Source organism: Meriones unguiculatus, chromosome X (assembly GCF_030254825.1).
Source record: "Meriones unguiculatus strain TT.TT164.6M chromosome X, Bangor_MerUng_6.1, whole genome shotgun sequence".
Taxonomy (NCBI): Eukaryota; Metazoa; Chordata; class Mammalia; order Rodentia; family Muridae; genus Meriones; species Meriones unguiculatus.
This window is the reverse complement of record NC_083369.1, coordinates 148987130-149004206: the sequence shown is the minus strand read 5'-3', so window position 1 is coordinate 149004206 and position 17077 is coordinate 148987130. Positions and strand designations below refer to the sequence as shown.

The window sequence follows — 17077 nt, the reverse complement described above, 5'->3', positions numbered from 1 at the left end:
CTTGAAAAAATCAGCTACTGTTTAATGAATATAGCAACAGAAATCTACTGAATGATTTGGTTGTAAAGAATCTACACAAACATGGGCCTTATTGAACATTCTTTCTTATTGCGTAGATCCAAAAAAGTACTTACTATTTCAAACATTATATTCCTTAATCTAAGTGGCTGAAAATTTCCAAATTCCAAAGTACTTTTTTCCCTTTTAGTTAGGACATTTTGTTGATTTTCTTGTGTATTATTACTTAATTCTGTTTTTAAATGTGTGTGAACAGTAAGTGTTATGCTATGAAGTGTTTAGTTCTGTTTTATTTGCCAGAATGCTTCTGTTAGATTAGAAAACACTTCATATTAAGTCGTTTATGGTATAAATAAAAAGCATTTAAAGGCATAGACTCTGTAGGGGAGATTATTGAACAAAGAATCCCAGCTTTCCTGAGTCCCAGTATTCCCTAGTGGTACTAGGTATGTTAGGAGAGAGGGCCTCAGTGCCTTCTGAGTGCTGTGGGAGTTGAGCTGGATGGTCAGAAAGGAAATTTCCATGGTAGCTTAAGACTCAGGATTGTGGCTTATTTGACATTATAACATTCCTTCATTGGTTGTATTTACTTCCTTTATGTAAAATTAATCATCTAGACCAGAGACAAATGCATGCTTTTGTGGTTGGGGTTTGAATGTTATAATATTGTTGTCACAGTTATTTTTCCTGTTGTCCTTTCTATAACTTTCTGTTGTGTAACATTGATGTTCACTTTTTGGAAACATCGTTGTTTCATAATCATGAACCATTAGTTCTGGAAGAACAGATTTGTTGTTGTCATCCTTTTCACCGGTTTTTATCTTTTTTGTCTCTCCGTTTCTGCATGTTCCAAGACAGTGTCTCTCTTCCAAACCTTCATGGAGTCTTACTATTTTAAAGTCTGTGTCTTTTCTGGTGTTACTGATTTTTTTTTTTTTTTTTTTTTTTTTTTTTTGTCTTCTGAGAGGACACCAAACACAATGGGTAATTTTAACTCAATAGCAAAAATGAATTGTTGTAGGTAGTGATTAATAAAACATAAAAGTCATACCTAAGAGTAGATGTTTTATGTAATGTATCCTTGTGCTGCATTGCTTTTTTAACGTGAAAATTTTCCTTTGCATTTTTCTGTATTACAAAAATTGTAAAAGATTCATCAAAGTCGATTTCCAAGAATGATGATCTTGACTTCTTTTAGTCTGCACACATCCCATGTTTAACATTTTATTCTACATTGGAATTGCTGATCCAGTATCTTAAGAGATCTGAAGGTATCATATTAACAATGACAGATACCTAGATAAAAAATGGATTGAATTGCAGGACAGTTATGGTGTATATGGATCAGTGTATGTAATTTTTTTTTCATGTAGCTGTTTGCATTTTTGTGGGTGTTTGCTCCTATCAGTTTGACATGGTACAGATGTGGAGCTCAGAGTACAAATTTGAGAGTGGGTTCTCTCTTTATTCCATGTGAATCCTAGGGATTTAATTCAGGTCATCAGGCTTGTTGGCAGGTGTCCTTACCCACTGAGCAATTTTGCTGGTTTTATGTTAAAATTTTGAGTTTTATTTTTTTATTTTTTTATTTAACAAGCTATTATTGAAACACTAAAGACTGGCCCTCTTATTTAAAAAATTGTCAGTTGATTAATTTCTAAAGTGACAGGTTTAGACTTGATTATAAAAACTTTATTTTATTAAAGTTATATTACATAAACATTAAATGTGTTTATTAAATGAACATTAAAGAAACATTTAATGAATATGACATTGGGTTCATTTAGCATGAATGCTTCAATTACAGATAGTGTCTTTCTCTCCAGAATGCGCATGCACACACACTAACAGGACTCTTTAAATAGACAGAAACAGATCTGACATAATTAGATATGAGAAGTGAGAGCACCTGAAGGTTATATTTTTGCAGTTTTGTGTATGTCAGCAATGACTAACAATTTTGTGGGGTTAAAGAGATGGCTCAACTGTTAAGAGCACTTCTTGAGCTTGCAGAGGACTTGGGTTTAATTCCTAGCACCACCATGGTGGCTTAAACCATCCATAGCTACAGTTCCCAGGAATCTAATGCCCTCTTCTGATCTTTTTGGGCACCAGGAACACATACATGCATGCAGGCAAAATACTTCTACACATAAATTAATTAAAAAAATTAAAAGAATAATTTTGCTGTTTCCAAATTTTATGATCTCTGCTTTATTCATAATACCTCATTTCATTTGTGTTGATTTATTTTCTCATTACTGAAAGACAGTTGCCATCAAAGGTATTTCTCATTAAGGGAAAAGGTAACTGAAATTCAGTAATGCATCAGAAAATTTGGGACACTTTGGTAGTCCTGCCTTGAAGTGTTTAAGACAGATGACAGAGAACTGGTCCTTGGCAGCCTGAGGAAGTGATAAAATGGTGAAGTGCACCTTTTAACTGAAGCATCTTTATTCCTTTTATGTTTGGGTGTCGGGTAGGCATGCCTGAGTGTATGTGCCCTGGTGTCCAGAAGAGGGCATTGGATCCCCTGGAGCTGGAGTTACTAGCAGTTGTGACCCAGCCGGTGTCTGTGCCAAGAACCAAACTCAGGTCCTGGGAGAGCTTCAAGCTTTCTTGAATTGCAGAGCCGTCTCCCCAAGTCCCAGCAGTTACTAGTCTGTCTGTAAGCCTTACTAAATATAATTGCTGGAAATTTTTGTACTATTTTCCTTATTATATATTTTAATGTAATAAGGAATGTACATGCAGGCTTGTGTGTTATTGTGTGTTATGGTCATGTTCATGTGGAGGTCAGAGGACAACTTCAAATGTTGGTTCTCTTTCCATTTTGTAGGTCCTGTGACATTGGCTTTAGGTCATTCGTGGCACTCCTATTTACTGAGCCATTTCAGTGACTTAAAAGTATATTTGTTAAGTCTGATCAAATATCTTAACAAATGTTTGCTTACAAGGACAGAGGATTATAAGGGTGCTAAGAAGGTGGCTTAGTGGGTAACGTGTTTTCTCTACAAGCATGAGGACCAGATTTCAGATCCCGACAACTCCCAAGAAAGCAGGTTGTGTGTTTCAGTGTACATGTGAAACTACTGGCAATGTGTGTATATTGGGGGGATGGGCTTGCCAAATGAGCACAGGTATGTCTTAGGGAGTTGTCAGCTAGAGAAGAGCCAGTTCCAGTTCAGTGAGAGACCATAAAATAAGAGGAAAAAGTGATTGAGGAACAAAACTCATTTACTGTGCATACACACACACACAATTATGTAATATATAAGGGTAATTTAAGAGATCTTTAAAAACAAGGAATTCATACTGGGTGTGGTGGTAGGTAGTTGTAATCTCAGGATGAGTGGGAGGCTGAAGACAGTTTTATTATGCCAGCCTGGCTTTCATTCTAAGATCTTGTATCAAAACAAAAAACAAACAAAAAAAATCAAATGAATTAAAAGCAAACTGAGTTTTCTCTTGGATCTCTTTGCTAAAATTGTGATAAATTTGCTTGGATGGAACTTAATAATTATTCTCAGAAAAAAAATCTACCTAGCAATAAAACTTGAGCAGTTTGCTTTGGGCCAGAAAATTCTGTTAACTATGTAAGCCTTGTTTACTCAACTCATTCATTCTTTCATGTAAGGTTTCTCTGTATGTTTACTTAGTACCAGTTTCTGGGCTTAAAGTTGTTTAAAATACTGTCTTTGACTGCACAGAGTTCAAAGAAAATAAAATGCAGTAGGGAGTGAAATGTTAGAAGGATATTGTGGAAGATAGGAGCCTCTAACTCAGGCTGGCCCTGAAAGGATTGCAGTGTTCCTCATACTTCCTAATGTTGTGGTGATGCCAACTATAAAATTATTTTTGTTGCTACTTCATAACTATAATTTTGCTACTGATATGAATCCCAGTGTAAACATGTGGTTTCTGATGGATTTAGGGGACCCCTGTGAAGGAGTCATTTGACATGACCCCCCAAAGATCCACGACCCACATTTTAGAATGGCTGCTGTTTCTTAGAAAAGTTACTTTCAGTAGTCAAGTTTAAGAGATGAGAACAAGGTCTAAGGCAGGGAGTAGGAAAGTCAAAAGCATGGAATAGACAGATATTCTAAGTGTTTACATCTGTAAGCATTTATTAAGCTTAGACTTTATTCTGTAGGAGAATCATCAAGAGGTTTCAAAAATGAAGTGCCTGGATTATATTTTAATTTAAGACCACACACTGATTGAAAGATAGATTCAAGTGTATAAGGAAGAAAGGCCAATGCTTTAAAGACTGTAAATTGGAGAGTTGGAAGGGATAGACAAATGTATGTGTATGTGTATACACACACACACATACACACACACACAATTTTTTAAAGGCAACACTGAGATATGATGAATAATGAGTGAAATCAAGAAGTATTGGCTTCCTAGCCCTCTTGATTTCTTAAAGTAAACCTTTAATCAAATGATTTTGAAGATGTTATCACTGAATTAAAATGTCCTTGAGGATAATTGAAAATGGGAATCTTTTGTTTGTTTCTGAAACAGGATCTTACAATGTAGCCTTGGCTGGCCTGGAAGTTGCTATATAGATGAGGCTGGCCTTGAACTTAGAGTTCCACCTGCCTCTCAGCATTCTGAATGGTGTGATTAAGGGTGTGGCCACCATGCCAGATCCTAGAAATGGGAATCTTATGGGAATCTTACTATGAGATTTTCACGGAAATCAGGAGATGCTGAAGGAAAAGAGCCTTACAGAAGTTGCTGAGTAAGCTTTCTGAAATCAAGGGTTTTTAAGTCATCTCAGCCATGGAAATTCACAAATTTTTTTAGCTGAGATTTTGGATCTTTGTTCCATGACTGTTATATCTTTCTTTCCTATTTGAAGCACTGGGGACATATGATGTCTGCTGAGCTACTACACAGTTTATTGGCTAGAGCTTTACATGGGTGGTTACTATGTGAGTTAGTATTCTTTGTACTGGGTGCTAACATGTTGGATTAGTTACTTTTCTTCCCACTGTAACAAAATAACTTTCAGAAGCAACATGGGGGAGAATTGATTTATTTCTGTTCATTCTTTTGAGAGGGTACATAGTCCTCCATAGTGCGGAAAGCATGATGGGCTTTATGGTGGCAAAAGGATTCTGCGGCTGTTTCCTTTGTTGCTATGGATCAAGAAATAGAGAGTACCTCTGCTCCACCCTCAGACACTCACTTATTCCAGCCCAATGGATGTTAACTGTTAAAGGTTCCAACAGTCTTCCTTGGTAGATCTTACATCGAGGGACCAATTCCAAAGATCTGCCTGTGGAGGACAGTTCACACTCAAAACCATAACACCTGTGTTGGCTTAGATTGGACCATGGGTAGTAAAAAATGCAGAGTATTGTGGCACCACACAGTCTGAGCTCTGCTTTCTTCATTAGGGACAATGTGAGGCACAACCTCCTCAAAAGGATTTGTAAGTCATCTGGGAAGAGAGGTTTCTGTTAGCACTGTTTTAGGACTTACCTTGAGGAGATAGTTGAACCAACAGTGTTTTAGTGTATGGAGGGAGAGAGCTGTGGCTGAAGCAGAACACTTTCTTCATCATTAACAGGCAGATGGAGGCCCAAGAAGAAGCTGTTTTGAAGTACCTGAGTGGAAAGGAGAGTAGTGTTATGGGACCTAAGCAGTGGAAATTAGAAAGGAGAAAGAGGCCACTTATACAATGGGTAGTGTAGTTTCTAGTGGACTAGGCCTGGAAATATTATCACTGGTTTTACAGTAAGACCATTGTAGCCTTAGGGATAGCAGTTTGTATTTCATGATGGAAACCAAACCCAGCTGACAGGAGTTGAAAGAATAAGTGGAGTGTTCAAGTAAAGAGGATGTGGAGGAGAGGGCATGATTGAAGAACATAGAAAGATTTCTTTAGAAGGTTAAGGGAAAAACATCTTTGTTTTTAACAACCAATATCTGGTTACATTTTAGCTGAGAGAGAGCTTGATTCTGATGTCATCAGGGTAGATGAAAATCCCACATAATCAAGACTTTTGAAAGTACTATGACTACAATTGTATCAGTTCTACATTACTTCATTTAATTTGTGGGTAAAACTGGATGATATTTAACTTGGTTTGAGAGTATGATTTTAGTTCAAGGTATGGTAATTTGTTACTCAATACCAACCTTAGTAGAGTACTGAAAGTGACAATGGTTTATCACACACAGGCACAGAAGTTGTGAGGAAAGTGTGCACATTGGGGGATAGAGGTGAAATTAAAGAAAAAATGGCTTAAGATTCTTAGTTTGAATGAATGCTGATCAGGTAAAGACCAGTAGGAGTGTTTGCAGAGGAGAGGAGAGGAGAAATAGACCATGGAAGGCAGGCTGGTGTACACATGGATCACTTTGGAGTGGCAGAGTGGAGAAGTGACTCTGACTACATCTAATGGCCTCCCATTTTCTTCACAAAATAGGCTCACCAAATTTAAAATGCTTAATGTTAAGGAAGATGTATATGAGCCTTTTAGAACAATTGAAACAGGTTCACTGAAGATTTTTGAACATAACATAGGTGGCACTGAGAAAGCCAGGTATTGAGTTCATGGCAGTGATTTTTTCCACATTATTAGACTTTCACCAGAGGCGGACTGAGTGGGTAGTAGCACGGAAAGAAGACGGTGATACTGATGAAAGTCTATGGCCCTGCCTTTGCTGGTAGGGGTGGTGGAAGGATAGGCTTATGAAGGAAATCAAGGGCTTTTGAGGCCTTTTAAGAGATTCTCAGGTAAGCTTGTGCTGGAAGATGAGAAAAATTCCAAGGAAAGATTCATAGAGTTAAATAAACTTTAAAAGTAAATCTTCAGATAGTGTGTTGTAATAGAAGACAACAGGCATTTCTGTTGCAATGTCACAAATGTATTGTGGAGAAAACCCTTTTTTCCATACAACTGTGCTTTAGAAATAATAGGACTCTGGGAGGGTGAGGCTAGGGTAATTACTTAGGAATTTGGAACTTTGTAACAACACAGAAATCACAATTCTAATGACCTACAAGCTTAGGTCTGTCCCCACTGGTGCTTGTGATAGAGTTACATGTGTCTGACTCTGCAGACTTAGATTCTTCTTGAAGGTGTGCTCTTGACACCTACTTCATTGAAATGAAAAGCCTCTTTAAAAACAAACTCCAAACTCCCAAACAGGAAATAGAATGTTAGAATGGCTAAATTATAAACATAGCCTATGAGTGTGCCAGTTGTTGGTATGGCTACCTAACAATAAAACAACAAATTATTGTTAGGGGGGATGCAAAATGATATAGCCACTTTGGAAATCATTTTGCAATACTAACAAAGAAGACTATATATATGTTTACCCTACTTCCCAGCAACATTGTACCCAAATATTTACCTAGTTTATGTTAGTACTTAAATCTTCTCTGCTTATCAATGTTTGTAGCAAATTTACTGATGATCTTTAGAGTTGTGGCAACCTATTTATATATCAGTAATTGGTGATGGATGGGATCAAGAGACCTAAGAAGTTTGATGTAAGGGGATATGATCAATGGCTAATGAGGTGAGCCATCAGTTCATGCAGACATGTATGAATTTGAACTCTATATTCCTAAGTGAAGGCAACCTGTCTAAAAGGACTAAGTAGAAAGGGTACAAAGAGTAGAGGCAGTGAAAAAGAGTTGTTGTCCAAGGAAAGGGATGAAAGAGACTGATCATGGAGGCAATGAAAACATCTTGTGTGGTTGTGGTACTGTAGTTGTGGATACACGGTATTTTGTCTTAGGCAAACCATAGAACTTTATAATACCAAGAATCATAAAGAACACAAACTAAAAAATCATTTAGGAGACAGGCAAAAACTCCAGGATAGAATGCTGAATGTGATTTCATTTGTTTTTAAGTAGAATTTCAATGCATTCTGGGTAAATGGCTTACTGCTGTGCTATAGTCCTAGCATGATTTAAGTTTTTGAGACAGAGTCTATATAAGTTGCCCATATAGTCCTTAATTTTGCAAGCTGCCTCCTTCAGTTCCCTGAGTAGTTGGGTTACAGGCCAACACCACCAGGCCCAGCTTCAAAAAATTTATCTAGGCACTTTGCACTCTTTCTCATTTTCTTTCTTCCTCTCCGCTCACCTCTATCCTTTGTTTATCCTGATAGGTCTGCAACTCTCAAACTGAGTTGCAACCACCTTAGGGGTGAAATGACCCTTTCCCCAGGCTCACCTATTAAATATCCTGTATATCACATATTTACATTATGATTTTTAACTGTAGCAGAAATATGGTTATGAAGTAGCAATGAAATAATTTTATGGTTGGAGTTCACAACAACGTGAGGATCTTTGTTAAAGGGTCTCAGCATTAGGAAGTTTGAGAACCACTGTGATAGGGCCTCCAGGCTGTCCTTGAACTCACTATGTATATATGAGTGAGTATATACCGTGTGTGTCTTTTTACTTCTGGGACAACTCACTCTGAATGATCCTTTCCAGGTCCCACCATTTACCTGCAAATTTCATGATTTCCTTATTTTTCATTGCTGAGTAATACTCCATTGTATAGATGTACCACAATTTCTGCATCCATTCTTCAGGTGAGGGGCATCTGGCTGTTTCCAGCTTCTGGCTATTACAAATAAAGCTGCTACAAACATGGTTGAGCAAATATCCTTTTTGTGTACTTGAGCTCTTTTGGATATATGCCTAGGAGTGGTATGGCTGGATCTTGAGGGAAGCGCTATTCCTAGTTGTCTGAGAAAGCTCCAGAATGATTTCCCGAGTGGTTGTACAACTTTACATTCCCACCAGCAGTGGAGAAGGGTTCCTCTTTCTCCACAACCTCTTCAGCATGTGTTGTCACTTGAGTCCTTGATCTTGGCCATTCTGATGGGTGTAAGGTGAAAACTCAGGGTTGTTTTGATTTGCATTTCCCTAATGGCTAATGAGGTTGAACATTACTTTAAATGCTTCTCTGCCATTCGATATTCCTCTACAGAGAGTTCTCTGTTTAGCTCTGTTCCCCATTTTTAAGTGGATTACTTGGTTTGCTGCTTTTCAGCTTGTTTAGTTCTTTATATATTTACTGGATATGAGTCCTCTGTCAGATAAAGGGTTGGTGAAGATTCTTTCCCAATCTGTAGGCAGTCGTTTTGTTTTGATGACGGTGTTCATTGCTTTACAGAAGCTTTTCAGTTTCATGAGGTCCCATTTATTGATTGTTGCTCTCAGAGCCTGTGCTGTTGGTGTTCTGTTCAGGAAGTTTTCTCCTGTACCAATGAGTTCTAGGGTATTCCCCACTTTTTTTTTTCTAGCCGATTTATAGTGTCTGGTTTTATGTTTAGGTGTTTTATCCACTTGGACTTCAGTTTTGTGCAGAGTGATAAGTATGGATCTATTGTCATTTTTCTACATGTAGACATCCAGTTGGACCATCACCATTTGTTGAAGATGCTATCTTTTTTCCATTGTACGGTTTTGGCATCTTTGTCAAAAATCAGGTGTCCATAAGCGTGTGGGTTTATTTCTGGGTCTTCTGTTCGGTTCCATTGATCCACCATTCTGTTTCTATGAATGTACCATGCAGTTTTTATAACTGTTGCTCTATAGTACAGCTTGAAATCAGGGATGGAGATACCTCCAGAAGATCTTTTATTGTAGAGGATTGTTTTAGCAATTCTGGGTTTCTTGTTATTCCATACGAAGTTGAGAATGTTTCTTTCCAGGTCTGTAAAGAATTGTGTTCGCAATTTGATGGGTATTGCATTAAATCTGTAGATTGCTTTTGGTACGATGGCCATTTTTACTATGTTAATCCTGCCAAGCCATGAGCACAGTCTGTAGGACCTGAAAAATCATCAGAAAAAAAATGATGCTATATAACCTGTGTTACAAATGTTGAATGAGAAAATTCCATGCAAGAACAGCTCGCACTTTCAGAATTTGTGCACCTTACAACATTCATTCCCTTTTTTTCTGCCTTCAAGTAGATAAAATAAATGGGGATAGATGTGGCATGATTCCAAGAATTCTCAGTGTCCTGAAATCGTGCATTTGGGGTCAGACCTCTTGCTAGAGCAGGATTCTTGAGTTTAATTTGCAGCAATTATTTTGGCTTGGAATACTCATTCAAATCAGTAGGTTTCTAAAATGGACATGGTTTATTTCACTTTGTTTCCTCAGTTGTGAAATGAGGCTACAGTCGTTGGGTTGTTTTGAATAATAAATAATTTATTAATTGCAGTTCCCTTAAAACTGGGCTTTTCCTGTAGTACTAGATATGTTTGGCTGTTATTTCTTAATTATATCTTGAGATCACTCATAGAAGTTGTGGTTAGTATCAGAAACCTTACTATTTGTTGTTGGGATAAAATTTGTGGTAAATTAAAATAAGTTTTGGTCACTGCCAAAATTTACTCTTTGTTATAAAAACCCAATAATAAAGCAGTTGATTTAGAATTCCAATTAAAAAATCAGTCAAGATTTTCCTTGTTCTTGTCCTATTCCCACTAACTTCCTTTCTTTTCCTACTGATCTCTTTCTTTGACCCTCTCCCAGTGAGTTTGTGTGTGTGTGTGTGTGTGTGTGTGTCTAAGCTAGTGAGTTTCTTTAGGGTTGCTTCCACAGCATGGGTGATGGTTGAAACAGGAGCAAGAACATCTTATCAGTGCCAATGTCCCTGAAGAAAATGTCTCTCCCTTACCTTATAACCATTAACTACTGATCTGAAGATCCTTTACATGAATCACAATGTTGACAGATCCAAGCTTGTGCAGATAATCCTATTTGCTGAGAGTTCAAGAGTGCTTTTGCTCTGCCATGCTTGGATGACAGCATTCCACAGTACTCCACACCTTCCTCTAGCTCTCAACATTCTCTCTACATCTCTTCTGTGATGTTCCCTGAACCTTGGAGAAGGTAGTATAGATTTCCATTTAGGGTTGAGCATTCAGAGGTCACTTATTCTCCATACTTGACTAGTAGCTGCCACTCACTGTAGAAAGAAGCTTCTTTGACCAAAGCTAACAACAGCACTAGTCTTTGGGTATAAACGCAAACACCTAGAAGCCACTCTGCATGCACATCAAGGTCCATTTAGCAAAACAACAGAAGTAGCTTCCCATTAGAACCTATGACCACCAGAAGCCATGGCTCTTGGTCAGGTTTATAGAATCAGATGTGAGTGGACCTTAAATACAATCAAAGTGTGGTTGATCATGCCACTATTTAATTCACCGTTAGGTACAACTTGTTTGGGGGTCAAGAGTACACCAACACACAGTATGCACAGTTGAGGAAGACTCTTGATCACTGCTCTTCCCCAGTAGCCAGCAATCTTTTGTTACTATGAACAATAGCTATCAGGGAGGAAGTTTCCAGCTCAGCTCCAGCTTGGGGTCTCTATGTACTATGATTAAAGTGTGTCTTTGTCAATAGGGTCTAAACATTCTCATTCTGGTGAACAACCAAAAGCAATGGCAAATAGCATGTATTGTTTTGGGAACCAACAGATCATAGGAATAGGCAAAACTATGACTGTCTAATTTTTAATACATGAATTTTCCATGCTCGGTTAACCTAACTATTTGAATAGTTTACTGAAAATCTATTTCACTGTTACTATAATTCAATAAATGTCTGCTTATTAAGTGGTTATTGTGGATATAGACTTTGGGGAGACAGATAGCTCAACAGGTAAAGTGTATACTACACAAGCATGAGGGGTTAAGTTTGAACCTCGGGGCACATATTTAAAAAACTTACTGCATAGATGGTGGCATGCACGTGTAATTCCTGTCTTAGGAAAACAAAGATTGACACATCCCTGGCAACCATTTTATCCTACTCTGTTGAATTCCAAGCTGGTGATAGTCCTCCCTCTTCCTTCTCAACAAAGTTGATGGTACCTCCTGAATAATGCCTGTGATGATCTCTGGTCTCCATATGCATGCACACATCCTCTCATATGCATCCCACAAACACACAAACATACACATGTTTGGAATATTTGTACAGTTATTTTTTTTTCTTGCTGCTCAGCTTGTCATATATCTGTTACCTACAGATGTTTTAATTATTGGGCTGTGGAGGGGCCATCTGCATTTTGCTGCTTCCAGTTTTGTCTTACTAGCTGACTTCATTAGCTCTCTGTGGTCTTAGGGCTGAGTCTTACTTTTGCCTTTATCAAAAAGTTTACATGGTGGACTAGTGAAATGGCTCATTGCAAGTCTGATAAGCTGAGTTCAGTCCTTAGAACCCACAGTGGAAGGAGTAAACTGAGTCATGGGTGTTGTCGTCTAACCTCCACATGTGTGTTGTGGAACATATATATTCAGCTTTTTGTTGTTGCTTTTCTTTTATGTGCATTGGTATTTTCCCTGCATGTATGTCTGTGTGATGTTGTCAGATCTCAGATTAGCAGATAGTTGTGAGCTGCCATGTGGGTGATTGGAATTGAACACTAGTTTTGCTACAATTGTCATTGCTCTAAACTGCTGAGCCATCTCTCCAACCCTCATACTTGGCTTCTTATACATACAATTATCAAAACATACAGAAATAAGAAAATTTATTCTCAGGTTAATACAAAGGAAAAGAGGTGTATTTAGCTTTGCTTTGATCTCTGTTGCCAACACCACCAGGGTAAAAAAGGAGTAGCTGAGCTGAATCCCACTAAGTTCATTCAGTTCCTTTGGGGCCAGGGAACATGTGCTAATTGGCATTGCAAATATAAATATAACTTTTTAAATAATAAGGTGGATATTAATAATTTGGTAACATGAATGCTAAGAGACATACATCATTTCTGTGTATTGTGTGTCATAAATTCTAATCTTTTACTTGTAAACAGCCTTTAGTTTTAGAATAAACATGGTGAATTTGAGATGGAGAACTCCACTATCAATCGAAAGATGGTAAATGAAAGTTTTGTATTTAATGACGTATCTACCAAAGAATCTGGATAGCGGTGGAGAGTATTTCTCTAAGAGTCCCTCTGAGGGAGTGGAGATTTCACTCACATTCTGAGTATTTGTCATGGGCTTTTGCCAAATTCTGTCTGTCTATTCTTTTGTAGTTTTTATTGTTTTGTTTTAATTTTATATTTTGGTTTTTATTTAGCTATATATGAGTGTGCCTTCTGTGTAGGTCTCTGAGTGTGAGGCCTCGTGTCATCTCAAGGGCATGTGCTCCTCACTACTGAGCCACTTCTCTAGCTGCTACATTTGTAATCGTATACACATTTTTCATGTGTCCATTTTATTTTATTTTCATTTATTTTTCGTTTTGTTTTTTTGGATACGTTTTTTTCCTTGTAGATCTGGCTATCCTGGAACTCACTCTGTAGGTCAGGCTGGCCTCAAACTCACAGGGATCCACCAGCCTCTGCATACCTGAGTGCTTTGATTACAGGCATGCACCACTGTGCCAGGCTTCAAGTGCTCACTTTTACTCCAGTACCTTTCAGGATAATTTAAATCTTGAGGAAAGAGTTAGGAATTGATAAATAAAGTAAGATGATTTGAAGGAAAACTTTGGGTTTAGAGTTGAGGAATGGTAAGCTTAGAAAGTTTAAAAGCCTTATTCATTAGATGCTCTATATTATTAACATTAGCATTGTGTTATCTCATTTCTTAAGAGAAAAATATGGAGCTGTACTTTTCAATAGACTGTTATTGACTCAAGAATTGTGGATCAAGCTGGGCATGGTGCCACGTGCCTGTAATCCCAGCACAGGAGGTGGCAGTGGAAAGTGGATCTCTGAGCTCGAGGCCAGCCTGGTCTACAAAGTGAATCCAGGACAGCCAAGGCTCCAAAGAGAAACCCTGTCTCAAAAAAATGGAACCAAACAAACAAAAATAATTGTGGATTAGTCTTTATTCATAAATGATAAAAATATATCAAATAACAGAATTCTGAATTACTGATGAGATTCACCAAATAATGTAGTTTATTTGAAATTATGGTATCATACAAATGTCTCCAGTTTTAAAAAGTGGTCCATTTCGCAAAAGAATGTATAAGAATGTTACAAATTAAACACAGATTTATATCTGATAAAATTAAGATCATTTTCTCATGTTCTTCCAATCCAGAATAACTGAAAATTATAGCCTTAAATTTCTCTAGTTTGGGAACTGGAGAGATAATTCAGTAGTTCTTGCAGAGGATTTGGGTTTGATTCCCATATTCCACATGGCAACCTCAGAATACCCTATAATAACTGCAGTTCCAAGGTATCCAACATGGTTTTCTGGCCTTTGGGCAGCAGGTACACAGGTGGTATACATACATGCAGACATACAAATCTTAAAAATAATATTACATATATGCAAATTTCTTCAATTCAAAGTTAATTTTCTAATTATGTACAAGTTTTTCAAAATTAAAATTTGAGGTAAGTTAAAGTAATTTGCTGCTGAAATTTTTATATATACTTAAAAACTTTTTACATGTTATATATTTGGGGCCTGTCATATTTCTTTACAGTTTACAAATGTGCTTGAGTATGTGAAAAAGTCTTTTAAGGCTTGAGGTATTTTTCTCATAAGATGTAATGGTTGAAATTGCCTTGTTTTGGTTACTGAAGAGTCAAGAAGCCAATGAGAGAGGAAACTATGCTTCTTAAATTGGAAAAAAAATGTAATTATCCATAAAGTCTGTATAATTTCTGCCTGTGTGCATTTCTTCTTTAATTTTTTTTTTTTTTTTTTTTAGTAATTACACTTTATTCACTTTGTATCCCCCTTGTAGCTTCCTCCCTCCTCCCCTCCCATCCCTCCCTATAGCCACTCCTGGTGAGACCTAATAGATTAGGATCAGAAGGAAATAAAAGAAGACCTCTCCTATGAATGGACTTGGGGAGCAGCATGCGTGAAGAAAATCTTTTTTAAAAATTTTTAAAAGGAACAATAAGGGTCATTGCCCATACTCATTGTGTTCAGATTCTGAAATTTTTATTATTAATTACAGTTTATTCATTTTATATTCAAGTTGTAGTCTTCTCCCTCATCCCTTACCAATCCCACACTCCCTCTATCATATCTTCCCATAACCCCCCTCTCTGCCCCCGCCGCCAAGTCCACTGATAGAGAAGGTCCTCCTCCCCTACTATCTGAATCTAGCCTACCAGGACTCAAGACCATCTCCGATGTCTTCCTCTGTGTCCTGGTAAGGCTGCTCCGGATCTAGCCTCTGAGTTCATGTCAGAGACAGTCCCTGTTTCCACTGTTCCAAGTAGGGCACCCACTTGAAAACTGAGATGCCATTGGTTACATCTGTGCGGGGGTTCTAGATTATCCCCATGGCTGGTCCTCGGGTGGAGTGTCAGTCTCAAAAAAGACCCCTTGACCAGATTTTTTGGTTCTGTTGCTTTCCTTGTGGAGTTCCTGTCCTCTTCAGATCTTTCTCTCTCCCCTAACTTTCATAAGATTCCCTGCACTCTTCCCAAATTTAGACTATGAGTCACGGGTTCTGCTTTGATATCCTGCTGGGTCAAGTCAGAGGTCCTCTTTGTTAAGCTCTTGCTCTGTTCCCTATTTTTTCCCTTCCCAATTTCTATCCTGTTGGTATTTCTGAGTGAAGAGTGATCATCTATCCTAGGATCCTCCTTCTTGATTAGCTACTGAACTAAATTTCTTGAAAACTTTTTCTTTAGACAAGAGTTTTCTGTGTAGCCCTGGCTTTCCTGGAACTTCCTCTGTAGATCAGGTTGTCCTCTAACTCACAGAGATCTGCCTGCCTCTGTCTCCCAGTGTAGGGATTAAAGGCTTGTGCCACCACAGCCTGGCTGGATTCTGAACTCTTAATACAACCAAGTGATAGTGTGAAGAGTTTTTTGTCTAGCTGCAGCTATTTTGAATATTGAATTCATTGTAATAATAATTTTTTGTCACTTCTTCAGTTACTGGAAATGATAAGAACAGAATTGTTTATGATTTTCACTTGAAAATCTCATTTGTCCTTTGTTTTTCTCATTTAACATGTAGATGACTGGAAAACTCCCAACATTGCAGCATCTGTTCAAGCTGCTCATCCCATACCAACAGCCTGTGGGATTTATTATTTTGAAGTAAATATTGTCAGTAAGGGAAGAGACAGGTAAGTGTAAATTTTGGTTGCCATAACCATTTTTTATTCCTGGATAATTATATTTGAAATGATTCATAAATGTATATGATATAATTGGAAAGTTGTAATCTTGAAGATGTTGGTTTTGGAAAATTAGGCTCTAAATGTTACAGTACAACAGATTGGTTCTTTTAAGTACTAGCTGAAATAAAGCTTGAGCTCATGGTTGTAACAGTCTTTCTAGCAGGGTCATTATTAAAACTGAGAGTTGAGGTTTAATCAAGAGAGTGTCTCAGTTGTTTTTTTGTTTTTTTGTTTTTTTTTCTGAATTCTGCTGAGAAGCTGGTTCTTCTAAAACTTGCTTAGTCAAAGCCGGTATGTGGCTTGTAGGTATCTTTGAGGGCTTGGGGTTCAGGATTTGAGGTATGACTTGGAAGGTGGATTGCTTCTAAGTTCTTGATTCAAAGCTTCCTAGGAGGTTAGTATGTGGTATGAAAGCTTCAGAATAAAACTCTGGTTGATTGTTGAACCAACTTTGGTTTATTGCTCAGTCTAATAATTGATGTGCTGTGATATGTATGCACATCAGAATCACTTATGGGACTATTAAAGTAAGTTTTGGAACTTAACCAAAATATTCTCAATCAGAATTTTCAGTAGTCAACTTTGGTAATGGTGTAGGCATTTTTAGAAAGGCCTATGAGGAATTTGGTGCATATCCTATCAAAGATTCCAGCTTCTGGCTATTACAAATAAGGCTGCTACAAACATGGTTGAGCAAATGTCCTTATTGTGTACTTGAGCCCCTTTTGGGTATATGCCTAGGAGTGCATGGAGATAACCTAAGACCCCTGCACAGATGTTACCCATGGCAGTTCAATATCCAAATGGGTTTCATTGTAATAGGAACAGGGACTGCCTCTGACATGAACTGATTGGCCTGCTCTTTAAGTTCCTCCCACTGAAGGGGAAGCAAAATTACCAGGCCACAGAAGACAATGC

At 37.7% G+C, this 17077-nt stretch overlaps 1 protein-coding gene across 1 annotated transcript in view; it reads left to right on the top strand.

Moving 5' to 3' along the window:
• LOC110543819 (ran-binding protein 9-like) overlaps positions 1 to 17077 on the top strand; it is a 111841-nt gene that overhangs the window by 37958 nt on the left and 56806 nt on the right. Inside the window, 1 exon segment of the mRNA XM_060374743.1 lies at positions 15994 to 16105. Coding sequence (XP_060230726.1) covers positions 15994 to 16105 — 112 coding nt within the window.